The 27,381-nt window shown below is 40.9% G+C and overlaps 1 protein-coding gene across 7 annotated transcripts in view; it reads left to right on the top strand.

The window, feature by feature from the left end:
* ARSG (arylsulfatase G) overlaps window positions 1-27,381 on the top strand; it is a 129,289-nt gene that overhangs the window by 72,652 nt on the left and 29,256 nt on the right. For 6 of the 7 annotated variants that reach the window (XM_070740286.1, XM_070740287.1, XM_070740281.1 and 3 more), the window contains 3 exons: window positions 4,675-4,871; window positions 8,677-8,757; window positions 21,099-21,207. In XM_070740286.1, the coding sequence (XP_070596387.1) occupies window positions 4,675-4,871; window positions 8,677-8,757; window positions 21,099-21,207 (387 nt within the window). The remainder of the gene's footprint in view (window positions 1-4,674; window positions 4,872-8,676; window positions 8,758-21,098; window positions 21,208-27,381) is intronic. The other variant, XM_070740288.1, reaches the window with a different exon arrangement.

The following is a 27,381-nucleotide window of genomic DNA, read 5'->3' as shown; positions in this document are numbered from 1 at the left end:
ATGGCGCCGGGCAGATCAGCTGCTGGGCGGCTTCCCTGGGTCTTCCCCCTCTTGCTGGCGGGAGGGCGAGCATCAGCGAGGAGTTTCCCCACCGCCCACGCAAACTCCTCGCTGCCGCTCGCCCGCCCTTCGCCCGCCCACGCCGTTCGCTCCCCCTCTTGCTGGCGGGAGGGTGAGAAGCCCCCCCAGCACCTGCTCGCCCGCCCTTCGCCGCTCGCCCGCCCTTCGCCCGGCCACCCGCCGTTCGCTCGCTGCTCGCCCAGCCACCCGGGTTTGGGGAGCTGCTAGGAAGCCCCCCATGCCGCCGGCGAAGTTTTAAAACAGCCGCGCGGCTTCCCAATGAGTCCCGAAGACAAACGCGGAAGTTCGCCTTTGACGTTTGTCTTCGGGACTCAGTTGCGAAGCCGCGCGGCTGTTTTAAAACGTCGCCGCCGGCATGGGGGGCTTCCTAGCAGCCCCCCAAACCCGGGTTGGGGGTCCGGGGGGGTGCTGGCAAGCCCCCCATGCCAGCGGCAACATTTTAAAACAGCCGCGCCGCTTCCCAGCTGAGTCCCCTTCCCAGGAACCCCAATCTTCGGCTCCTCGCTAGCGCTGCGGAAGTAAAAACACCATCTGCGCATGCCCAGATGGTGTTTTTACTTCCGCAGCGCTACTTCGCGAAAACCCGATCATTGCTAGGGGTCCTGGAACGGAACCCTCGCAATGATCGGGGGATCACTGTATTCCTGTCAGCTTTTTTTTTTAAAAAAAATTAGTTGCTCAACTGGATGGAAGCTTATGTTGCAAAGTGTTTCTCAAAACTATGAGATGACAACAGAGGACAGAAAGTGCCAACCAAAGAATCCCAGAAAATGCTAAAACAGAATCTTTTTTTCCACTCATCCCAGGAACAAGTAGCAGCAGTTCCAGCCTTTAGTTTCCAAGTACCGTATTTTTCGCTCTATAAGACGCACCTGCTGATAAGACGCACCTAGATTTTAGAGGAGGAAAATAGAAAAAAAATAGAAAGAAAGAAAGAAAGAAAGAAAGAAAGAAAGAAAGGGGGAAGGGACAGAACAGAGGAAGGAAGCAAGGAAACTTATGAAAGGGGAGAGTAAGAGAGGAAGGACTGAAGGAAGGGAGGGAAGGAAGAAGGTAGGAAGGAGAAAGAAAAGAAGAAATAGAGGAAGGGAAGGTAAAAGAGAGAAAGAAAAAGAGCAAGAAAGAAAGAAAAAGAGAAAGAAAGAGAATGAAAGAGAAATAAAAATAGAGAGGGGGAATGAAAGAAATGGAAGGAGGGAAGGTAAAAGAGAGAAAGAAAAAGAGCAAGAAAGAAAGAAAAAGAGAGAAAGAGAATGAAAGAGCAATAAAAATAGAGAGGGGGAATGAAAGAAATGGAAGGAGGGAAGGAAGGAGAGAAAGCAAGAGAAAGAAAGAAAGAAAGAGAAAGAAAAAAGAATGAAAGAGCAAGAGAGAAAGAGAGAAAGCAGAAATGAGAAGCTGAGAGCTGGCAGGCCAGGAGCCTCGCATGTGCTGTTGGAAGGGGGCTTGGTGGTCCTGGGAGATAGTGAACATTGTTCCTTCTTCCCTCCCAGCACAGAGGGGTGGCTTCCTCCCCGGTTCCCCGCTGCACCTCCCCAGTGCAAAGCGCAGGACTGCCGCCTCCCCCTCGCCCCAGGATCTCGCGCTTGCAGCTTCGGGCAGGGGGCTTGCGGGGAGGCAGCAAACGGTTGCTTGGAAGCAGAACCTCGGAACAACTCAACCGCCTTGCTTCCACCGGAGAAACACCAAAGCAAGAGCTGGCAAGCGGGGGGGGGAACGGGGACTGCCTTCCGCGGGAGTTCGGTGGGGGTTGGGGCGCGCAGGGGCCGGCAAGCAGGCAGGGAGGGAGGGAGGCGCCAGCATCGGACGGGTCGGACGGAGGTGTCGGACGGGCAGCTCCGACCGGGCAGCTCCGACCGGCTGCGAGCGACTGGCTGGGTTTTGGGTCTTCGAGACCTCCCCGCCTCCTGAAGCGATTCCCATAGCCTTCCCAAAGGCTCGGAGCCGCCAATGCTCCTCCGGTGCCGCTCCGCCTCCTAAACCTGCGCGGTGGAGGCGTCCCCCGGCCCAGCACTTCTGGAGGCCGAAAGGTGCGGCTCTCTTCGGGGTTGGGAAGAGGAGAGGCGGCGACAGAGGCGGGACACTTTTGGTGAGTATATCGCCGCCACCCCCCTGCTCCAGCGCCTCCCCCCCTCCCTGCTCCATAAGACGCCGCTGATTTTTCATCCTACTTTGGGAGGAAAAAAACTGCATCTTATGGAGCGAAAAATACGGTATTTGTTCAGTCAAGTATGATCATAAACATCCTTTGATCCAACTTTTATAGCCAAGATAGATTTTTGTAATAGCCAGTTGGCAAATTATCAAGTATGGAAGGAAAATTATTAAACATGGAGAGAATGAAGGCATTAATTGTATTTAATTTTAATTAAAATGAACATTAATCCAATTTTGTTTTTGCCTATCTTTGCTGAGTCCTCATCACATAAAAGGAAAATGTAGTTTAGATTGCACTTATTTGCTTTAATGTATCTTCTAATTATTGTATTTTTCGGAGTATAAGATGTTCCAGACTATAAGACGCAACTAGCTTTTGGGGAGGAAAATAAGAAAAAAAATATCTGCCTCTGCCTGCCAGCAATTTGTCTCCTTGCAGCAAACAGCAAACAGCCTGGTCAGCTTCAGCACAGCTTGACTTAGCATGAGCAGCTGATTGGTGGTTGGATCTGCCTCCCAGAATACCACCTATCAGCTGTTCTAGGCTGTGGGGATTGCCATCAACAATAACGCCACCCATCACTGCTGCCTATTGCCACCTCCATGTGTCCCACTTTCGGCCTCCACACATTTTTAGCCCATTCCAGGCGACGGGAATAGGCAACAATGGTGGCAACATTTGCTGTATAAGACACAGACATTTCTACCCACTTTTGGGGGGAGGAGTGCATCTTATACACCAAAAATATGATAAATGTGAATTAACAATAATTTCTTCTTGGGGAAAATGTGAGAATTTCCTTATCTCCAGTTTACAGTTATACTTTTATAAAACTATAATATATTTATTTGTATTATAACTCTTGTCATTTTTTAATAAATTTAAATTGTTAGGAATCACATGGTCACCTTATGAATACCTGCATGCTAGGAAAGCTGATGTGAACAGGTTTAGGAAATGAGATAAATGAAAGGTTGATAGGAAAGAAGATTTGCTTAAGGAGCTAAAGAAAAGAAAATACAACAATAGAGGCAGTCTTTGACTTACGACCACAATTTTTTTTACAAAAAGCTTTATTTCATTATAAACATGCATAAAGAAACATAAACAAAACATTATAAAAACATTGGATGATGTGTGGCAGTCCTGTTTCTTACTTTCTATTGTGATATTTCTATAGTACCATCATTTAATATTTCTAGTACTGTATACATTTTGTTATACATAGGTCTTACATCGGTATCTCTCTTATTCCTATATTCAATCGATCCTCTTTTCTTTCCTTGATATTTAAGTTAATTGGCTATTTGATTGGTTATCTTTATTTTATTTTTTGTTTTTCCTGACTTTCTAACCAAGAGTAGAATTTGTTCCAGTTTTGGTAGTATTCCGACTCATCTTTATCTTTTATTTCCATTGTTAATTTATCCATTTCTGCACAGATCATAATTTTTTCTAACAATTCATCTTCAGTTGATATGTTTTCACTTTTCCATTGTTGTGCAAAAATTAATCTCGCCACAGTTGTTATGTGCAGGATTAAGAAAATTTGACATCTTTCATATCTTTCATGGATTATTCCAAGTAGAAATAGTTCCTGTTTTCTTTCTATTTTCATTTCCATTATCTCTTCCAACCATTTTTGAACTATGTTCCAGATTATTTTTGTCTGGTTACAAAGGCACCACATGTGATAAAAAGAACCATTCTTTTTCCTACATTTCCAACATTTAGGTGAATGTTTTTAATCTATTTTAACTAATTGTATTGGTGTTCTATGCCACCTATAGTACATTTTCAAAGAAATTTTGTTGGCTTTTCTTAATTTGTTGCGCTAATTTCTATTTTCCATTAGATCTATTTTATGTATTATCAGTGTCATTTGTTGTTTAATGTCTCATCTTTGTGGATCTTTTTGTAGGACTTACAACCACAATTGAGCCCAAAATTTATATTGCTAAGCAAGACAGTTGTCAAAATGAATTTTGCAATCTTTCTTTGCCACATTTGTTAAGTAAATCACTGAAGCCGTTAAATGAATCATGCAGTTGTTAAACAAACTTGGTCGTCCCCCCAACTGACTTTGCTTATAAGAAGTCAGCTGGGAAGATTATAAATCATGATCACATTGGATGCTGTAACTGTCAATAAATACAGGACAGTTGCCAAATGTCTGCATTTTGATCACAAGACCATGAGGATACTACAGTGGAAAGTGTAGAAACTGGTCATGTCACTTTATTTCAATGCCTTTGTGACTTTCAACAATCACTAAATGAGTGGTTGTAAGTCAACGACTACCTGTACAATTGTTGGAATGATAGTCAGTTGCTGTTTACAACTAGTAATGGTAGGTGTAATAATTCTGAGCAAGGATGTTGCTCCTCCACATAATTAACTATTGCAAACCTTTATTTCATTTCATTTTTTTCCAGCGAGAAAGGTCTTCCTTTCTTCCTATATCTTGCTCTGACTCATATGCACGTGCCTTTGGTTTTGCCTGAGGCACCTTGGAATCCATCTTGCCAAGATCCCTATGGAACATACTTGAAGGAAATGGATGCTTTGGTGGGACAGATCAAGGATGCGGTTGACAGCACAGCAAAGGAAGATACATTCCTCTGGTTTACAGGTGAAGTTTTTAAAAAAAGAACTGGAATGGAACTCTTTCCTCTGGGGCTATAGCCTCAACCTTGGAACTTCTGCTAAGACGGGCAGCAAACGAATTTAACAAACTCAGATGAAGGTCCTGATAAAATAGAGTTCCCCAAAAGCATCTGATAGGCTCATGATTTATGACAGATACCTGATTCTTGCAAACAACCATCGATTCTTAAAATTGGTCTCATAGAGATTTATTTTGTCACACACTCAATAGGCCTCCTTTTGAAGGATCAGCTGGCAGCACCGTCTCCCAATGAATCTCGGATAATAAAAATGTTATATCCTTAGGAATTCATGGAACCAATTAAAAAGTTGCTGCGGTAAAGGAGAGTCATATTTTTTTTGTATGCCCTTATTTGCTGTATTAGAAGGAGCTTAAACAACCTTATCCATTGCTAGATTTAGTCATAACAAGCAGGGTTTTTCTCAGAAATGGGTTTTAAACCAGTGGGACATGAAGCTGAATAACAACACTTGTTATTAATGTTCAGATTAATGTACTGGAACTCTTAAAATTTATGTTCAGATTAATTTTCTGCTCTGGTATTTTGCTGTTTCAGCTTGTATTGTAACTGTTTGTACATCTGTGAAATCTGAGTCTGACTTTTTGGATGAGTCGTTGTGGATCTTCTAAAGTAACTGGGCAAGGCCTCCTCCTTTTAACGTCAATAATCATCCAGTGTCACATGGTCTTGGATGATCCATCATATCTTGAAGTCTATTGAGTAAACTTATTTTCCCCACCCAGCTGGGCTCTTATTTGAAAAGAAAAAATCAGCACACAAGTTCTGAAAGTGGTTTTTTAAAAAATATAAAGCCAGAAAAAGGGCTTCGGATTCACTGTAAATTTGTGTAACTGATTGAGGGCATAGCATACAGTTCTGTTCTCCTTTGAGTTTTAGCCATGAAGCAGATGAGGTGATACAAGTGGCTGGTTCTAGATTGTTCTCAAGAAAACCTGTGCGGTGTAGGTTAAAGTTGGCAGGGATTCTTTCTTGTTACCAAATTTAATGTTTGTTTGTTTGTTTGATCTTTCCTGTCACCAAATTTACTGTTTGTTTGTTAGATTTCTATGCTGCCCTTTCCTCAGACTAAGGACAGCTCACCACAGGGATAAATACAAAAACATGTAGAAATCTAAATCTAAAATACACTCCAAAACCTCAATCCCACCAATCACACACATTTCACCCTCTCATACATATAAATTAATTCATATGCCATCGCCGGGGCTAGATGTTAAACTTAATAACCCCAGCCCTGTCAATAAAGGTCTTTAAGACCTTACGGAAGGCGGAGAGGGTGGGGGCGGAATGAATCTTTGGAGGGAGTTGATTCCAAAGGGCTGGGGCTGCCACCAAGAAGGCTCTTCCCCTAGGCTCCACCAGGCGGCATTATCTGGCTGACGGGACCTGTAGAACGTCAACTGTGTGGGACCTGACCGGCCGCTGGGATACATGATGTGGGGGATGAACAGACTGCACAACTTATTTATAATAAATAATATAATATAATAAGTTAAGGGGTTTTTGCATGTATCAGTAGCCCATTTTGAAGTTTGTTTGCCACAGGCACTGTTTACTTGAATGAATTCTTCAGTTCTAGCCAACAACACAAACCTTGTCACCTTTCACTAATAATTAAGCACTTCATTACATAAGAACAAAATAGCCAGTTCCGAAGTCTGTTGTTAATGAGTTGTTTTCTCCCAAGGGAGGGAAGTAAAATGTGGTTCATTAAACTCCAAGGCAAACTCTTTCTTGTTATTATTTTGTCTCCCAATCCTTAAGAATTATTCAAGTGGCAAATATCTTTCCTCCTCACTTAGAGAAAAAGTCTTTCTGCAAGTTGTTTTCGGTGTTTGGAGAAAAAAACAATGTTAAACTTTTAGAGTTTGCTTTGTAATTGTCCTGCTTCACAGCCCTGTTTAGATTCCTCTTGAAGGCGAGGGGCCCATTTGCTACTCAGTATGGTTTGGCAGCCCAGTTTTTTAAAAATACATTTTTAATGAAAGAATTTTTTTATTAAACCAATTCACTGTTGCGCATCTTCCAGACACACTCTTGTGAGATGGTCAGTCATATAAATATGACAAATGCATTTTAACAAAATAAATTCAATATAAATATTTGACAAGAAAGAGTGAAAATAAGAATAACGAGTAAGTAGAATATGTAAATATAAATGTAAATGGAAGAGGAAAAATAATAAGACAAGAAAAAGATTTATTATTATTATTATTTTTTTCTACTCACAAAGCACAAAATAAAGATAAGTTAATATATTGTTATTAAGTATTTGTTGTGATTAGGGTTTTTTTTCTTTATTTGTGGTTTTTTCTTTTCTTTTCTTTGCTATGCTTTAGTTGTACAGTGTTCCCTCGATTTTCGCGGGTTCGAACTTCGCGAAAAGTCTATACCACTGTTTTTCAAAATATTAATTAAAAAAATACTTTGCGGTTTCCCCCCCTATACCACGGTTTTCCCCGCCCGATGACGTCATATGTCATTGCCAAACTTTCTTCCCCCTTTAATAAATATTTTTTTAAATAAACTTTAATAAATAAACATGGTGAATAATAATCTAAATGGTTGCTAAGGGGATGGGAAATTGCAATTTAGGGGTTTAAAGTGTTAAGGGAAGGCTTGTGATACTGTTCATAGCCAAAAGTAGTGTATTTACTTCTGCATCTCTACTTCGCGGAAATTCGACTTTCGCGGGCGGCCTTGGAACATATCCCCCGTGAAAATCGAGGGAACACTGTATATGTATATTTGTGTATTGTGTTTGTTTATTGTATGGTGTATTTTTTCTATTGTATGTTATATGTTTTTAATGAAGAAATTTAATAAAAATTATTTAAAAAGAAGAAGAGGAAAAAGAAAAGAAACAATGTTTGGATCTTGACAAATTACAATATTTGCTGAGGAAAATTATGAACGCAAGAAGCGGTGCTCAACTGCACACAACAATAAAAGAACTTCCACATTAGCTCATAAGTTTTTCTGCAGGAGAATATCCCAGTTCTGTTTGGTATACTGTAGATTTAAAAAATGTGCAAAACAGGAAAAGATGGGAAATGGGTTGAACTAGTCATCATCTGGAAAAATCCCACAGTTGCTGGGGAGGCTGTGAACTCCTGAGTCATTCCAGATCCTACCCCAGCTCTGGACCTGAAGATTGTATTTTCTCAGCCTTAATAATCCCTTGTAAAGCATCATTATAGGTTAAATTTTCAAGAAGAATAGAGGTAGCCTTTGCTATTTATTTTCCCTCCAGCCAATAGATTTGTTAGTCTTATCACCAGGTTTGCATAATCTTGTTTGTGCTTGTTTCTCGATGTCTGTTCAGTTTTGTGTCTGCAGTCTAAACTTTTATTTAGAATTGTATCTACGATAACACTTTTTATTTTGGTGAGTCAGGGATTCCCTACAAAAAAGTGAAGGCTTTCCTTTGTTTTCTATGAAAAAGGTTTAGAGAATTTATTAAACTCATGCATTAAAGACCAGGTGAATACTGAGGTCTCCCATATTCTTTATAATCTTTTAACCTTCCCTTCCAGCTTTATATAACCAATTTGATAGTATAATGACGAAGCATGATTAAACGTGTGCAATTGTTAATTGTTAATATAAATAATATTTATTCAGTTGAAAGAAATGGGAACTACACGCCCTCCAATCTAACCTTGCTGTGGCTGCTCCCATTGTTTCAAACGAAAGATACCTTCCCATTCTGTTTATCAACAGGATGTCCTCCTCTTATCTTTCTAGGAGACAATGGTCCTTGGTCTGAGAAGTGTGACTATGCAGGAAGTGTTGGTCCATATACAGGGATGTGGCAACGAAAAAAAGGTAACACCACTTTTTAAAAGTTTTCTCCAGCTTTTCTGATTAGAAAATTTGGGTTGCATTTTTTTTATTTATTAATGTATTTTTCGGCTTCTAAGATGCATCGGTGTATAAGATTTTGAAGAGGTATGTAAGGAAAAAAATGTTTTTGCCCCCTCCCAGCCCCCAGGAGCACTCTGCAGAACTCCCAAACCCTCTGCGCACCCATTTTCACATGGGGCTGGGCGGCCAAAAATTGCTATATTCAGTGTATAAGATGCACCAACCTTTCCACCCTCTTTTGTGTGTGTGGGGGGGGGGGGTGCATCCAAAAAACTCCATACATTTTCTTTCTCAATTTAGCATTTCTTCTTTTGAAACATGCTGTGCTGGGCACATTGCTACATGAAATTAGAGGGCTATCCTATAATCAGTTTTGCCTCCAGCAGTCATTTATGAAATGAAGTCAGCATGGGAAAGTTGTCTGTGGGATGTTCACTCTTTCAAACATGATAAAGAAATATTATATTTAATACTATTATTAAACATTTACATTTTATATAACATCAAAACCAAACTATTTTATGATTTATAGCCATTTTTATTATTTATTCATGCTATTGAAATTGTATTTGATCCTTAGATTATTTCGTCAGCACAGCATCAAGTTTAAAATGAGGATCCCTTTTAATTTTCATGGTTTCTTGCACACTTATTTTTCATGGTTTAAAAATGCTGTCATAATGGAACTTTGCACCCTGCTACCATATCTGGACAGGGACTAATGTCCTCTCAACTCAGACAACAAAGGAAGAGGGATAGTTATTTCTGCTTATGCAGACAGGAAGGTGCAATGTAAATGCAGATCTTTCCTGGTTTTGTATCTGATACCGATGGTGCGTATGTCTTTGAGTGAGTACACATGAACCGATGCTCTTAAAGTCATACTTCCCCAGTTACTCTTTGGGAACAGCAGTAGCTGGCTTCTCTACATCTGTTTCCTATCCGTTTCCAAATATAGAAGGGGGAGGGAGAGACTGTTGCAGAACCCTCACAGAGGAAGTCTCAGAGTTTCTTTTCATTGTTTAAAAACTCTTCTCTAAGTTTTAAAATATCATATCTCGGCACGTGATATCACTTCATTCACGCAAATGAATGTCTCAGATTGGCAGCCCCTGCTTTTCCAAAATAAAATCTATGCCATAAAAATAATTAATTCATTGAGCTTATTGCAAGGCAGCTACTCCATTACAAGTCTTTAGAAATAGATTGGGAAAATTCATAGAGAAATTCCCACAACATCAAGGTGGTGCCTCACTGAGACTTTATTATGATTATTATTGATGATTATTGATGTTTGCAACAGACCAGTGTGTGAGAGAATGTTTAATCCCAGCAGTGAATAAACCTGAAATAGTGTTCAGCTAATTTGCTAGCCTTTTTTATCTGTATATCAGTAGCTCTCTGGAGTCTCAGATGTCTTTTCATAAGCTTTTTGACTTGAAGCCATTTTTAATAATTAATTATTTAAAAAAACAAATCAAATTTTGTTTTAAAATGGATTGAAATGCTGAAATGGATTGAAATGTTGAATAAAATGCAATATATAAAATGTAGTATATATAACACAACACAACATCAAAATGATGGAAAGAGGTGTTTTTTTCCCCAAAAAGTTTTTTTAAAATTTTTCTCCACTTTCTCACATACAAATCAATGTGTATATACCTTCCAATATTACAAACAACATACATAATTGCTCATTTTATCCATGGTTCATAAATCCATATCTTATGATAGAAAGAGAAAATCTATATCTCATGATACAGGGGAAATACAGCTCCAAAATACTATCAGCATAAACGCTAGGTGAGTCTCCTGGGAAGAATGCAGAAAAGTAGAAGGGAAAGTGGAGGAGGAGTGGAGAGGAGAGGAGGGAGGAGAAGGAGAGAAGAATGGAAGGAGGAGTAGGATGGGAGAAGGGGCAGAAGGATGAGGAGGAAATTCTACTGATTATCTATCACAGTGTTTCCCAACCTTGGCAACTTGAAGAAATTTGGACTTCAATTCCCAGAATTCCCCAGCCAGCATTCACTGGCTGGGGAATTCTGGGAGTTGAAGTCCAAATTTCTTCAAGTTGCCAAGGTTGGGAAACACTGATCGATCAGAACAGAGCTGGAAATGACCTTGGAGTTCTTCTATCTAGTTCCATGATGGAGATCCTGTGGCCTGCATGTCTGAAATGGCACAAGGAGCAGTGTCACCTGGCATGCACAGTGTCACACATTCATCTTTTGGGTTTCTGGCATGCATCTGTGTGCGATGATCAGCTGCCCTTCACACGTGTGGCAATGCTGGAAACAGAAAGAAGTGGTCTTCCAGTTTACAGTGTGCGCTTGTGCGCTGGCCATCTGATCATCGTGTGTGCATACATACCAGAAACCTGAGCAGCAGCTGGCTGGTGCGCATGTGCGAGCCGTAAATCGGAAGTTCATTTCCCGGCACACACATGCTCTCTGGGCCACACCTCTTCTGGGTTGCAGGCTTGCAGCCCTGACAAGCAAGTGCACGTGCGCTCCCTTTTTGACACTCAATGCCGAAAAGGTTCCCATCTCTGATCTAGTCCAAACCCCTTCTTTTTCACTACCACCACAGTGTCAGGAATGAGATAAAGTTCCAACACTCTTTCTCATTATAGCTGTATGCTGTAAGATGCTATAAACTGTATGCTATAAGATGCTATAAGCTGTATGCTATAAGATGCTCTAAGCTGTATGCTGTAAGATGCTATAAGATGCTATAAGCTGTATGCTATAAGATGCTATAAGATGCTATAAGCTGTATGCTATAAGATGCTATAAGATGCTATAAGCTGTATGCTATAAGATGCTATAAGCTGTATGCTGTAAGATGCTATAAGCTGTATGCTATAAGATGCTATAAGCTGTATGCTATAAGATGCTATAAGCTGTATGCTATAAGATGCTATAAGCTGTATGCTATAAGATGCTATAAGATGCTATAAGCTGTATGCTGTAAGATGCTATAAGCTGTATGCTATAAGATGCTATAAGCTGTATGCTATAAGATGCTATAAGATGCTATAAGCTGTATGCTATAAGATGCTATAAGCTGTATGCTGTAAGATGCTATAAGCTGTATGCTATAAGATGCTATAAGATGCTATAAGCTGTATGCTATAAGATGCTATAAGATGCTATAAGCTGTATGCTGTAAGATGCTAGCTATTTTCTTGCTTCCCAAGGATTTAGCCAGAGGAAAAAATGAATCTGTTCATAAAAAGGGAGACCTTCATTAAGAAATACTAAAAATATTTCCTTGAAGAAAACCTACCACTACCTATGTCTTGTTGGGATTAAGAGCCTTACATATATATAAGATAATTCTCTATAGGTTTTCAGAGAATTTTGAGAAGTGTTTTGGAAAGAGTGACATCTGAAATTGGTCCAGGGACATCTCCGTTGCTGCTAATTTTCCATATTCAGTTTTTCCATTTCTCTCCTGTTTCTTTCAAGGGAACATTTCGTTTCTGTCATCTCTCAGATTTTCCCCGGAATCTTTTTGTAATTTGATGTAGTAGAGAATGTGAATTGCCTCTGTTGAAATAAATGCCAGAATATGAATTAAGTTCCACACTTGATCCAGAAAATGTCTCTTATTCGAGCTGATGTAGAGTTGATATTCTTTGTGCTTCGGGACAGTGCATGAAGGAAAGATAAGTCCCAAAAGATAAGAGCCAGGGTGGCGCAGCAGGTAGAGTGCTGTACTGCAGGCCACTGAAGCTGACTGTAGATCTGAAGGTCAGTGGTTCAAATCTCATCACCGGCTCAAGGTTGACTCAGCCTTTCATCTTTCCGAGGTGGCTAAAATGAGGACCCTGATTGTGGGGGCAATATGCTGGCTCTGTTAAAAAGTGCTATTGCTAACATGTTGTAAGCCACCCTGAGTCTAAGGAGAAGGGTGGCATAAAAATTGAATGAATGAATGAATGAATCAATCAATCAATAAGTCAATTTTTCAATTGGCTGCCATTTATTTGAACTCAAGAGTTAGGGTTAGGGTAAAGGTTAGGGTTAGGAAGGGGGGAACTAATTGAGTTTGTTTCCTTTAGTCCACTTTTCAGTGGAGAACCTTTAGATTTAACAGGCAAAAGTTGAGGTTTGTCACGAGTGTCCCTGTTGTTATACTGAGTCTGTGCTTCCAGTTTTGAGCTCCATAAAACCTGTCTTTTGTTAGGAGAGAAATCAAACAAATTCAAGATGGGCATCTGAAAGAAACCAGGCTGGGTGAACTAATTTTTTTACGTCAGGGAAAACAACATTTGTAATGGAGACATATTCCATCGGGACTCAAACATTTAAAATTATGCAGAGAGCCACAAGGGAAGAATTTTCCATGTGTGCTAACGGCATAACAAGTAATCATTTTACAATGAAGTTTCCTTCAAATTGACCTCAGTTACTGGCACGGTTTTGGGTATTTTCATGTATTTATAGTAACACAGAACAACACTTGTTGTTTTTTTCCTGTCCCCTAGCCTGGGATATCTTGGTGACTTACAGGATGAACTTACCAGGGGCGGATTGCTCTTACCTGCCACTATCAGTGCACTGTGTGTGCAGCTTGAGTCATCTTGCACATGTGTGCATGTGTCCCCAGCATGATTTTGCTTCCACGCATGCGCAGGAAGCAAATATGTGGCAAAATCTTGTGAGGGGATGCACACATGTGAGAGAGATTTCTGTGATTTTTTGCTTCTGTGCATGCACAAAAGCAAAAAATCGCCAAAATCACGTGCACGCGAGCATCCCTTGTGAGATTTTGCTTCTGTGCATGCACAGGAAGCAACTTAACAGTCTTGGTAAGAAACAACAACAAAAACTGTGTTCCTGTAATTGTTATTCTTTGCCCTTCCAGGTTAATCCTCTCAAAATGGTTTCTGGTATACAGTGATCCCTCGATTAGCACGGTCTCGATTAGTGCGAAACGCTACAACACGGTTTTTCAAAAAATATTAATTAAAAAATACTCCACGGTTTTTTTGCTATACCACGGTTTTTCCCACCCGATGACGTCATACGTCATCACCAAGAGTCACTTCTCTGTCTCTTTCTCTTTCTTTCCTGTCATTCTCTGCTTCAATCATTTTCTCATTTCTCTTTTTTTCTCCCCTTTTTTCTATCATTTCTCTCTCTCTTTCTTCCTCTCTCACACTCTCTTCCTCCCTCTCTCATCTCTTTCTTTCCTTCTCTCTCTTTCCTTCTCTCTCCCCCCCTCCACTTGCCTACGAGAAGAAAAAAAGCAACCTCTGCCGGGCAGCTCCCCTTGTGCCCCTGCTTTGTGCCTGCCTCTTGTCCCTCTCTTTTGGGGATTTTTTTTTTCTTTTCTGTCTGAGTGCGTCTGTGTGAGCGCGAGAGAGGGAGTGCGTGTATGTGTGTGTGTGTCTGTTGCGGCTTGGGCTGGTCGGCCTCGGAGGCGGGAGAAGGCGAAGAGGTAGCAAGCGGGGAACCCGGCGGGGTGGATGGCGGCGGCGGCGTGTGTGTGTGTGGTGGCCGCCTTCAGCTTGGGGTCGCCGCCGGCGTGCTCGAAGGACGCGCCACTGCCCGCCTTGGAGCCCTCGAAAGCCTCGTTGTCTTCTGTGCTCTGCTCGCCGCTGCTCTCCAAGCGTGGCGCAGCGGCTGGGAGCGCGCGCCTTTTCTCCCCTGGCTAGCCGTCGCGCCTCTCTTGAAGATGGGGAGCCTGGCGACGCGCTGTTTTCCCCCACCGAGGACAATCGGGGTAAACTCTTTTGGTTGGGAACCAACCGGCCCGGTGCTCTTTTGGCTCTCTTGGGGTTTCCCCTTTGCCTGGGCAGCAGGAAGACCCAGGGAAGGTTCCTTTGGCCGCCCAACAGCTGATCTGCTCCGCAGCGCGGCAGCAGCGAGGAGCCGAAGATGGGGTTTCCCCTTTGCCTGGGCAACGGGGAAACTCCATCTTCGGCTCCTCGCTGCTTCCGCGCTGCGGAGCAGATCAGCTGTTGGGCGGCCAAAGGAACCTTCCCTGGGTCTTCCCCGCTGCCCACACGCAAACTCCACCATCTGCGCATGTGCGGCCATGGAAAAAAAAGGGCGCACATGCGCAGATGGTGTTTTTACTTCCGCACCACTATAACACGGAAAATCGATTAGCGCGGGAGGTCTTGGAACGTAACCCCCGCGCTAATCGAGGGATCACTGTACTACTAAATTTCTATTTACATTTTTGGATTTGGATTATCATTCCCATTTCTCCACTCCTTATATTCATGAGCTTCCATGCGGGAGGACAAAGCCTGTAGGAGATTTTTGTATATACAGTGGTACCTCATCATACGAACTTAATTGGTTCCAGGAGGAGGTTCGTAAGGTGAAAAGTTCGTAAGATGAAACAATGTTTCCCATAGGAATCAATGTAAAAGCAAATAATGCGTGCAAATCCTTCAGGAAAATCCCAAACTTTAGAAGGGAGGCGAACAGAGGGCAGGGAGGAGCAGCTAAAGGGGGCGGGTGGAAGAAGCAAGGCTAGGCTAAAGGGTGAGTGGGAAGGAAGAAAGGCAAGGGGGGCGCCCCTCCCTTTTCTTTTTTCAAAAGACACAGTTCCAGTGCCTTTGCAAGCATGCAAAATCTTTACTCCTCCAAGCTGCCCCTCCCTTTTCTTTCTTAAAAAGACACCATTTCAGTGCCTTTGCAAGCATGCAAAATCTTTACTCCTCCAAGCTGCCCCTCCCTTTTCTTTCTTCAAAAAAGGGGGGGAAAAGAAACCCCTTCATCCCAGCAGCAGCTGCTTGGGTTCGTAAGGTGAAAATAGTTTGGAAGAAGAGGCAAAAAAATTCTTAAACACCGGGTTCGTATCTTGAAAAGTACGTTAGAAGAGGCGTTCGTAAGATGAGGTACCACTGTATATGCAAATAAGGACAGGACTTTAGTCGTAATACATGCCACCACTTGCAAGTTCTATACTTTATACACACACACACCCCAAACCTCTGAGACTTGTTGCTATCTGCACTGCATCAAACAACAACAGGCCACTTAGTTCAGGTACTGTAAGTGAGGGCAGATAGGTTGTATGACAATCTTTTCCCACGGAATATCATTACCTTCATGCTTAATATCTGCTGGAGAATTGGCTTTATTAGTGCCCACAACTATTCTATAAGCATAATCACCAGGGGAAAATCTGTTTGAAAATAATTGATTTTTAAAAATTTAGATTTATGAGCGAATAGAAGGGGAACTCATCAAATTTACAGATGACATTAAGCTGACAGAAATAGCCAACATCCCAGAAGAAAAGCTCAGGATCCAAAAATATCTTGACAGACTTGAAGGTTTTACACTTAGCAGGAAAAATAAAAGGTACAAGTACAGATTAAGTGAAACCTGCCTCAAAAACAGTAACAGTAAGAGGCGTCTTGGAGTCCTAATGGACAGTCACTTAAATGTGAGCCCGCAGTGTTTGGCAGCAGTGAAAAAAGCTAATACAATCCTTGGTTGTATAAACAGAGGCGCAGAATCAAAATCATGTGAAGTGTTAGTACTTCTTTATAAAGCTTTAGTAAGGCCATACCTGGAACACTACATCCAGTTTTGATCTCCACATTACTAAAAATATGTTGAAAATTTGGAAAAAGTTGAAAGAAAAGCAACTAAGATGATTAAATGCCTGGACACCAAAACGTGAAGAATGATTGTAGGATTTGGCTGGTCTAGAGAAAAGAAGGACTATGGGTAACATACCCAGGGGTGGGCTGCTGCCCGGATGGAGGGGAACACACTGGGGTAGCAAAAATGGAGCTCCACCCCAGAGCACCCAATTTGCACTGAAAGATGTTGAAAGAAAATGCAGGGCATCCTGCATAAGCCACGCCCACAGTGTGGTAGTAAAAGTTTTGGTAGCCCTTCACTGGACATAAACCGCCCCCCCCCCCCCCCAGTATTTGAGGGGTTGCCACAAAGAAGAGGGGGTCAACAAAGCACCATAGGGCAGAACAAGAAACAATGGAAGGAAACTAATCAAGGAGAGAAGCAACTTGGAATTAAAGAGAAACTTCCTAATAGTGAAAACCAGTGAAGGGCTACCAAAATTTTTACTGCTTCAGAGGCCTGTATGCATGTGCAAAGGGGGCAGCAGGAGGGTTATGTGCACATGCGCAGGGGGAGGGCATTGCATTTTGGGTTGGACACGTGCACACACACACATTACAGAACTGGTATTGGTACATGGTTGATCACATTCATTTTGAAATTATGGAAATAAGATTAGACAATTTTGATGAAAATAAATTAGAGAAGCTGATGTTACGATGGAATAAGGTGAAAGATTATATGTTGAGTAGAATTTGTGACGAAAATGTGAAAAATAAACTTCAATCACTCTTTGAATAGTAAACAAATGCAAATTAGAGCTAAGGGGGAAAAAAGAACATAATTTAGTAAATATTTGAACCCCCGCAATTGGTGGTGGTGGTGATGGTTATTATCAGTCGGGTGATGGGCACACACACTGTGCACTGTTTTATGTTTGTTTTATGTAACCTTATGTTACATATTTTTTAAAAAAGACATGTGCTCACATACTATCGCACGTTCATCCGCCCTTTTGACACCCAAGCAAAGAAAAGTTCACCATCACTGGTATAGGATCCTCCTGCTTGTACAGGGGGTTGGGCTAGAAGACCTCCAAGGTCCCTTCCAGCTCTATTCTCAAATGCTAAAAGAAAGGCGTGGCTTAAATTGTCTGTCATTTATCTGAATGCTAGAAGTAAGGTCAACGAAGCAGTCAACGAAGCGGTAGAAGTGATGTGCCGGTGCCTGGAGGCTGTTGGGGCCTGGATGGGTGTCAACAGACTCAAACTCAACCCGGATAAGACGGAGTGGCTGTGGGTTTTGCCTCCCAAGGACAATTCCATCTGTCCGTCCATTACCCTGGGGGTGGAATTATTGACCCCCTCAGAGAGGGTCCGCAACTTGGGCGTCCTCCTCGATCCACAGCTCACATTAGAAAACCATCTCTCAGCTGTGGCGAGGGGGGCGTTTGCCCAGGTTCGCCTGGTGCACCAGTTGCGGCCCTATCTGGACCGGGACTCATTGCTCACAGTCACTCATGCCCTCATCACCTCGAGGTTCGACTACTGTAATGCTCTCTACATGGGGCTACCTTTGAAAAGTGTTCGGAAACTTCAGATCGTGCAGAATGCAGCTGCGAGAGCAGTCATGGGCTTACCTAGGTATGCCCATGTTTCACCATCACTCCGCAGTCTGCATTGGCTGCCGATCAATTTCCGGTCACAATTCAAAGTGTTGGTTATGACCTTTAAAGCCCTTCATGGCATCGGACCAGAATATCTCCGAGACCGCCTCCTGCCGCACGAATCCCAGCGACCGATTAGGTCCCACAGAGTGGGCCTTCTCCGGGTCCCGTCAACTAAACAATGCCGGTTGGCGGGTCCCAGGGGAAGAGCCTTCTCTGTGGCGGCGCCGGCTCTCTGGAACCAACTCCCCCCGGAGATTAGAACTGCCCCTACTCTTCCTGCCTTCCGAAAACTCCTTAAGACTCACCTTTGCCGTCAGGCATGGGGAAACTAAACATCTCCCCTGGGCATGTTAATTATACATGGTATGCTTGTGTGTGTGTTTGCTATTACATGGGGTTTTCTTAAATCGTTAAATATTTTAATTAATTGGATTGTTGTGACTGTTTTTACTTGTTGTGAGCCGCCCCGAGTCTCCGGAGAGGGGCGGCATACAAGTCCAACTAATAAATAAATAAATAAATAAATAAAATAAGGTTGTGGTTGCCAGATTCCCAATTGTTTGCTAGAGTTAGACTTTCAATCTGCTTCATGCTGTGAGAAGCTATTACCTGTTTTTGTATATCAGGATGCTTTGGAAGATGTAAGTCCTGGCCAAATTGTTTTTGCTCTGTTGGACAACTATAGTGAAGTGAATGCTTTGGGAGGAAATGAAGTTTGCCTCTTTTGGAGGTGAGCCTAAGGCCTTTCAGGGAAAACCGAATTAGTCTGACCTGCTTCTTATGATTCTGTATGAAGAGGCAAAGGGGAAATTGCCTACAGTGCGGGCAGGAGGGATAATTTTTTAAACAAAGCAGCTGTGCTAGGTGTATATATAAATGTTTTTTGCAGTCTGATGAAACAGTTTGTGCAATAAACATTTCCAAATCTTGTTACATAAATGGAGTGTAGACACACCCCGCTTCATCTCCATCTCGACATCTGGGCCGGGAAGAAAAGCTGAATAGTCTTTAAATTTATGGCAAGTGTTGGTTTTTTTAATTAATGTGACTTGCTGACAGAGTTCTTCAAACCTCAAAATCTAAAACACTGAAAACATCTGTAAGTTTTGATATCCTCTAAAGTTGTTTTTGTTGCTTGGGAGGGAACCTTCACGGTTTGGCCCTGTTCTTTGAAAAGGGAGCCACCCTTCTTTAGCTTGGTCGCTGATTTACAGCATCTTTCATAATATGCATCTTCAATTCCAGCTGTCTCCACAACAAATTCTCAGGTCTAACATTGTTCTGGAGCTACCCAGTTTTAAGTAAATGTAAATCCACTGACTGGGAAAACTGGGCTTTTACGGGTGTCATTCACCAAGTTGTTCTCTGGAGCATCTTGGGGCTACTAGGTTTTCTCAAGGGCTCCTAAAAGAAGGTCATTTAAATGGGGCAGCAATTGATTTATCCCAGTGTAAAACTTGCATCTAAAGGTAGATTGATATATACTATGTCAGTGAAGACAAAGTTATGGCACGTGTGTCACAGGTGGCACATCTGCTGGCACGTGAGCCATTGCCCTAGCTTAGCTCCAGCACATATGTGTGCTCCAGCCAGCTGATTTTTGGTTCATGCAGAGGGGCTGGAAGGACGTTTTCAACTTCCAGAGGGTCTCAGAGCGGGTGGGGGAGGACATCTTTGCTTTCCCCAGGATAAAGGGAAGCCTCTGGAGACTGAGAAGGGCGAAAAATGGGCCTACTGGGCCCACTGGGCCATTTCCGGCATCCAGAGGGCCTCAGGCGGGGGGGGGGGAGGGAGGGTAAGCTTTTTGTCCCTCTCCAGACATTGAATTATGGGTGTGGGCACTTGCTTTTGGCACCTGAGGGAAAAAAAGATTCGCCATCACTGTACTACGTCACACTGTCTCTTTGAAGCGATTCAAGTCTTCAGAAGCTGCCATATAGCAATAGCCTTTAGTGCTTTACAGTTCTCTCTAAGCGGTTTACAGAGTCAGCCTATTGCCCCCACCTATCTGTGTCCTCATTTTACTGACCAGAAGGGTGGAAGGCTGAGTCAACCTTGAGCTGGCAAGGAAATCCCAAAATATTTCAGACGCTGAGTAGACTTTTGAGGTCTTGGCTCTTCAGAAGAAAAATAGACAATATTGAGACATTGGAGAGGGGCGGCATACAAATCTAATATATTATTATTATTATTATTATTATTATTATTATTATTATTATTATTATTATTATTATTATTATGTCAGTACAACACAGCAAACGAGATCACTATGCTGGATTTCGTATTTCATCACCAGTCAGGCGCTTCCCAAGCACCTAGGACTGCGTGATGTAGCGGCGAATTATGTTTGCCGATCCAAGTAAAGTGGCCTTTTGCAATTGACAGATGGAGATTTTGTCAATTCCAATGGTTTTCAAATGTCCGCTGAGATCCTTTGCTACTGCACCCAGCGTGCCAAGTACCACTGGGACCACTTTCACTGGCTTACGTCAGAGTCGTTGCAGCTCGATTTTTAGATCTTCGTATTTCACTAATTTCTCTGGCTGCTTCCCCCTCAATTCTGCTGTCTCCTGGGATTGCGATGTCGATGATCCATACTTTCTTTTTCTCCACGATCACAATGTCTGGTGTGTTATGCTTCAGAATTCGGTCAGTCTGAAGTCAGAAGTCCCACAGTAGTTTTGCTTGCTCATTTTCGACCACTTTTTCGGGCTTATGATCCCACCAGTTCTTTGCCACTGGTAAATGGTAGTTCCGGCACAAGTTACCAATGGCAAAGAACTGGTGGGATCATTATTATTATTATTATTATTATTATTATTATTATTATTATTAATTCTGTATATACAACTATTTTTCTTTTTTAGGGGGTGTATCATCAGATGTCTTAATAGGTCCCTGTCTTTTCCTTTTCCTTCCTATGACATTTTGTCTTCTTGGCTGAAAAGGATTACTTTCTTTTATACCCTTATTTCATAATTCTTTTTTGATTGATTGAATATAAAAGTATTGGCCAACAAGCATCTGAAAATATGGGTGGGGTTTCCCCCCCTCTTTTTTAAATTTTACAGGTGGTAGCTCAGCAAAGCAGACAACCTGGGAAGGAGGACACCGCGTCCCCACAGTTGCATATTGGCCAGGGAAGATCCCAGAAAATGTGACAAGCCCTTTGCTGTTAAGGTAAGAGAGAAAAATCACTTTCTGTATGGATTGTTCATGGAAGATTCCTTTATGGTCCATCTAGAACAGCGTGTAGATGATTGACTCCCAAACCATAGCAATCTGAGCTGCTAGAATAGCTGAGAACACACATTCCTGAAGATGAAAGACTTTGTCATCTCTGAAGTGATAAAAACTATCAGAAATAAAAGGTACTTGACCTCTGTAAAGTTCCACAGCATTTTGCAATCTATTGCTTTCCTTAATCCCTCTTTCAGGCCCATGGTGAGCATTTGTAAATAAGGCTCTAGAATGTTGAACAGCCAAGCAGGTCAATTGCTGATCCTTCATTGTTTGTCAGGCATATTTCTTCTCCTAAATAAAGCTGAGTTGAAAAGGGATCCAAAGTTTACTTTTGAGATGTTTCAAAATATTTTTCTAAGATTATAAGAAACAATTGTTATAATTCTGGAACTGCTTTGGCATCATTGGTCTGGAATAACTTTTTTTCTCTCAGAAGGAGTCAAGAAAATGGATGCTGTATATTGCAATTCCCAAACTATATGTCTGTAAATTAAACTTCATGTTGTCTTGGTCAGGAGTGTTAACTGCATATGGCCATGATGGCGAATCTATGACACGTGTGCCACAGGTGGCATGCAGAGCCCAATCTGTGGGCATGCGAGCCGTGGCCCAGCTCAAGTCCACCGTGCATGCACCCGCATCTCTGCAGGCTTTTCTCAAACCTCCTGGAGGGTGAAAACGGCCTCCCCCAAGTTAGGAGGCCCTCCAGAGGCTGGTAATGGGCCCATTTCCGGAACTTCTAGGAGGCCCGTTTTTTGCCCTCCCCAGGCTCTGGAGGCCTTCTTCGAGGGGTTGCGTGCACATGCACAGGAATGTGGTTGGGTCCATATTGATGCTATGATTGCAAAGACTATCAACAGCATTCAGATATCACTTTATAAAGTATACCCTAAGGAGGTGGAATATGCCTGCTCTCATTTGGCTTGGTTACTTTCGTTTTTGCTCCCACATGTCATGAAAGGAGCTTGGAAACTTCAGCATTTAATTGAACCACATTTGTTGTAGTTTACCTTATTGGTTTCAACAACATAAAGAATAACTAAGCCAGATTTGGAAAACTTATCCTAAAATTGGCAGTAAGGCTTCCAAGGTGAGTAAAGCAGTGCAATACAGTTAGTAGGTGCATGAAGGAAAATTAGACTCTTTCCTAAGATTAACCACTCCTCCAGTGATCCCTTTCAGTTGCAGCTCCCCGCACAGAACGCAACCAGAACTTCCCATCCCCAAAATGGTGGTATTTATTTACAGTATCTATTATTTTATTGTTTGTTTGTTTGCTTGTTTATTTGTTTGTTTGTTAAAACATGTACAAAATAGCAGGAATTTGTATGAACATAAACAAAAGCAAAGTAGGTACAGGTAAATTTGGACAATAGGACAGAAAGACAGGGACGCTAGGCACAATGGTGCGCTTATGCCCACCCTTTACAGATCTCTTGGGAATGGGGTGAGGTCAACTGTAGAGAGTCTTAAGGTTTTGGAATTTGGGGAAGAAACCTCTGAGTCAGGTAGTGCATTCCAGGCATTGATCAGTCTTTTGCTGAAGTCCTATTTTCTGCAGTCAAGTTTTGTGCCTTCTTGCTCCTGCTTTGTGCAGGATATTTGGCTTTCACAGCTTTAAATTTGTCTTTACTTTAAATAACTTATTATGTCACTAATAATTTGAATTTATTTGCAACTTTAGATGACTTCCACAGGTGTTCTTCCTTTATTACTGGCATTATAAAAGTAATTTTCACCCATGGAAGTGTCACAGCAGTTCTAATTAATGCTAACAAATTCTACAACACTTTGGGCTTTTAGTTATTTATTTATTTAAAGTATTTGAACCGTACTTACTACTTCAACAGTTCATGGCTGTTACACAGAAGTTCATGATAATATTTTTCGCAGATACATTTCAAGTACTATCATCAGATCAGATGCATGAGAGCTGGGAACACATCTCTATGTAACTTTCTATCTGCTTGCTTTGATCCTGCCATTAAATGTACTTTATGCTCCATTGTAATGTTAGGTTCTTAATTGATTGTTCAGTCAATCAGTTATGCCAAATCAGGGCTGTTGCATTATGACCATTTCATTAAATCCGTCAACTCCTATATTTTTGGAATGCTATTTTAACTTTCAGCAAAATTTTGATAAATTTTGCTGAAAGGATATTTCATCTAAAGAGTCAAAGATTCTTTCCTCACTTCCTAGTTAACAGAAAACTATTCTTGTATAATATATGTTGTCCTCTTTTTCAATCCATTTCCTTCCTCTTTTCCCACTCACTGTTATCTACCTGACTTCCTTCCAACCTACTGGTAATTAGAAATAAAGCCTAACAAATGTTATGCATTACTGAATAGCAACAAGATTAAAAGGAAACAGTACTTGAACTCCAGAAACATATCTTAAAATATACTGTGAGTCAGGGTGCATTTTTATCCTGGAAGACAACATTTGAATTCTAAGTCTTTTTAATAATTGAGAAAACAGTCAGTTTAGGAAAGCTGAAGTCCAGACAATATGCAAGTCTCAAAATGTATGTCAGATCTGTTTGCTAGCTAGTAAAGGCACCTATGCTAAGGAAAGGAAAACAGCATCCTATCATAAGCAGATTTTTTTTAAAGAACCAGGAAGAACCTCTGCATAACAGTTTAAATCCCCTCTCAAAGTAGCTTCTAAAATAAATTAATGCTAACATTTTAAAATAATCTTTTAAAAATTGAAAACAGTAGGAAACAATTAAAAGTTTCAGGTTGAGAAAGGAAGCAAACCCAGGTGTTCTTGCTGGCAGGACTCCAGCATTTCATGGAAATTTTAGTAGGCATCTATTAGAAAAAGAACTATTAATTGTGCAATTTTAATGAGGTTGATTGTTTCTTTGGGAATCATTCAGACTTTTTATAAGTGTTCCATGCAAGATAAAAAGAAGGAATAGATTCTTGTAACTCCTTATCCACTGATGGAATTCTTATGACATAACACTGTATATCTAACAGTCTAATTAATTGATTGTGAAAGTATAATGGATATCCATAAGGATGAAAATCTGCTGACAATGAATTAGTGAACGGTCACTAACAAATACTATGATGTCAAATTATTTCCCTGCTTAGTTTTAATTTAGAGGTTTAAGGTTTTATCACAAACATCGAATAAACCACAGATAATGACTGGCATATATCTTTTGTTCTGATGCTAATATTAGTTCAGATATAGGGTGTTTTGGAATATATTATACGAAGGATTAACTACAGTAGTGATGAAATTGTAAAACTAAATTGAGTTTTTCTCCTGTGTGCTTGTGACTTATTCCCAATAAAAGCTCAACTTTTTTGCTGTCCAAACGGTGAACAGTTCAAATCTAAAACTTCTTGCAGAGTTTTGAAGACTTAGGAGTTGCAAGTTTTTTTTCTAAATTACGAAACTAGTAGTTGAAACTTATATGAAGGATAGACATTACTTTTTCTTCTGCCATGCTAATCATTTATTTAAATGTAACTGTCTAGTTCAGTTCTGTAACCCAACAAGACAGACACAGACTTCAGAGGAAAATCAGAACTGCAGGAAAAACAATGACTGCCAACCTGCCTTCCATTGAGGACCTGCATACTGCATGAGTCAAAAAGAAGGTGGTGTAAATATTTACAGACCCCTCGCATCCTGGACATAAATTGTTTCAACTCCTACCCTCAAAACGATGCTATAGAGCACTGCATACCAAGAACAGACACAAGAACAGTTTTTCCCCTAACAACACCACTCTGCTAAACAAATAATTCCTTGCCACTATCAAACTATTCATGAAGGCTGCATTTCTATTACTATTAGTTTTCTCATCATCCCTATCACCCATCTCCTCCCCCTTATGACTGTATGACTATAACTTGTTGCTTGTATCCTTATGATTTATATTAATATTGATTGTTTCTTGATTGCTTATTTGTACCCTATGACAATCGTTAAGTGTTGCCTCTCATGATTCTTGACAAATGTATCTTTTCTTTTACGTACACTGAGAGCATATGCACCAAAGATAAATTCCTCGTGGGTCAAATCACACTTGGCCAATAAAGAATTCTATTCTATTCTAATGGCTTTTGATGAATGCCACTAGCAAGGCCTTGATGATTTCTGCTTGTCAAAAATAGGCCATTAAAGTACGGTAGGTCATCTAGTAAATAGAAGAAATTGCACTGTCATTGATTGGTTGGTCCCTTGACTTAAGCTTACAGACTGAGAAACTTCTCTCTCTCTATGGATGGGACTATGTGTTCTTTTTATGTAAGATATTTATGGAAGAAATAGTGTTATCAGATTTACATAGACAAAAAAAGAAATAAAAGAAAAATACATTTTTCCATCATGTATTTATAGAGTAAAGGTTCATGTAACTGGAATCTTCTAGTTTGTTTACTGAGGTTCATATTTAGCACAACGGGTTGTGTGAGTAAAACCATGGTCATTAAGAACTTATCTCCCACTCATTTTGTCATGGAGATGCCTCGCTAATAAGTTACAGAGGATATCGTTTTTAGGAGAGATAAGGAGAGTGGACACACACAGCTCTGATCCCCAAAGAAATGTGTGATGTGCCAATTTGGCACATACTATTCAAAGAAGACAATAAAAAAAAGACATTCGGAAACAAAAAATGACAAAACATCAACAATCAACACCCAGATAAGAGAGATTAACACCAAGATTAATGCTAGACCAACAATCAAGACGTAAACAACACCCCAATCAACAACTATTCCAATTCCAAACAAATAAGCTAACAGGAAACAACAGCCTAGTCAAGAAACTAGCAATTATAGACCACAAATAATAAAAAGACTGTAACATGGAAATGCCACAGCATTGCAAAGTACTAGGATTGCAAAGTACCTTGCCTTTCTTTAGTTGGAGCTTGCTACAAAAATGTGCACGTTAAAAGTTGAGAAGAGTCTCTTCAGTTCTATTACTTATTCCTCCAGATGAGAAATACAGGGGCTTTTGAAGCAGAGAGAACTATAGATTCATTTAGGATATGTCAAAAACCTCTCTGTGGTCTTTAGCAATTATACCTTACCGAAAACCACCAAGGATTCCATCAAAGCAGTTCTCCCAAACCACCCACTTACAGCCTCTCCAGAGTTTATTTAAGAAAGAATAGGACTGTAGGGCTCTGGAGCATTCAGTTCTGCATACCTAGAAAGTAAGATTGCCCCAATAGAGCAGGTGAGTTAATGAGATACACGTAGTCCTCAATTTATGACCAAAATTGAGCAAAACTTTTTCTTGGCTAAGCAAGAGAGTTGAGTGAGTTTTGCCCCATTTTCTGACCTCTCCACTGTTGTTGAGTGAATCACCACAGTTGTTAAGTTAGTAACATGCTTATTAAGTGAATCTGCCTTCCCCATTGACCTTGTTTGTCAGAAGGGCGCAAAAGGTGATCGCCTGACCTTGGGGCAGTCATTAATATGAACCAGTTGCCAAGCATCTGAATTTTGACCAAATGATCATGAGGATGTTGCAACAGTCATAAGTATGGAAACCAGTTCATAAGTCACTTTTTTTGTTCTAACTTCAAATGGTTTCTAAACGAATGGTTTTAAGTCAAGGACTAGATGTCTTTGGGGCTGCAGTTACAGAATTAGCCAAAAGGCAAAAATATATTTGCACATACAGTATTTGATTGGATTTAGCTCCCTAAAAGAAAAAGCTATCCTAGAAAGATATGGTCTTTTTGGGAAAAGATAGTGTCTGATAGAATTGTTTTCTGAAAAAACGTGAAAATACTTGTGCATTTGTGTTGATTATGCTATTTATCGATGTTTAGAAAATCAAGACAGCTGTTATGCATAGTTTCATGAAAAAATGTGGCAGCATTTCAGCAAATTAGCTGCCATTTCTAGAGAGTGAGCCAGCCTCATGTAAAATGTCCAGACAAGACCAAATACCGAAGAACAATTAAATTAAATGAAGTCATATAACATGCACTTCAGAATTAAGTTACACTAAAAGGATTTAGGAAGTGTTCATTTTCAGTCCAGAGATCATGACAAAATTCTGCTGCTTGATCTTCTTGTTCATGAACAAGAACACCCTGTTTTTACTGATATTTAATAATTAACT

The sequence above is a fragment of the Erythrolamprus reginae genome, chromosome 2 (genome assembly GCF_031021105.1).
Source record: "Erythrolamprus reginae isolate rEryReg1 chromosome 2, rEryReg1.hap1, whole genome shotgun sequence".
Lineage (NCBI taxonomy): Eukaryota > Metazoa > Chordata > Lepidosauria > Squamata > Dipsadidae > Erythrolamprus > Erythrolamprus reginae.
Note: the sequence above shows the minus strand (reverse complement) of the source record. Positions and strands in the feature narration are given on the sequence as shown.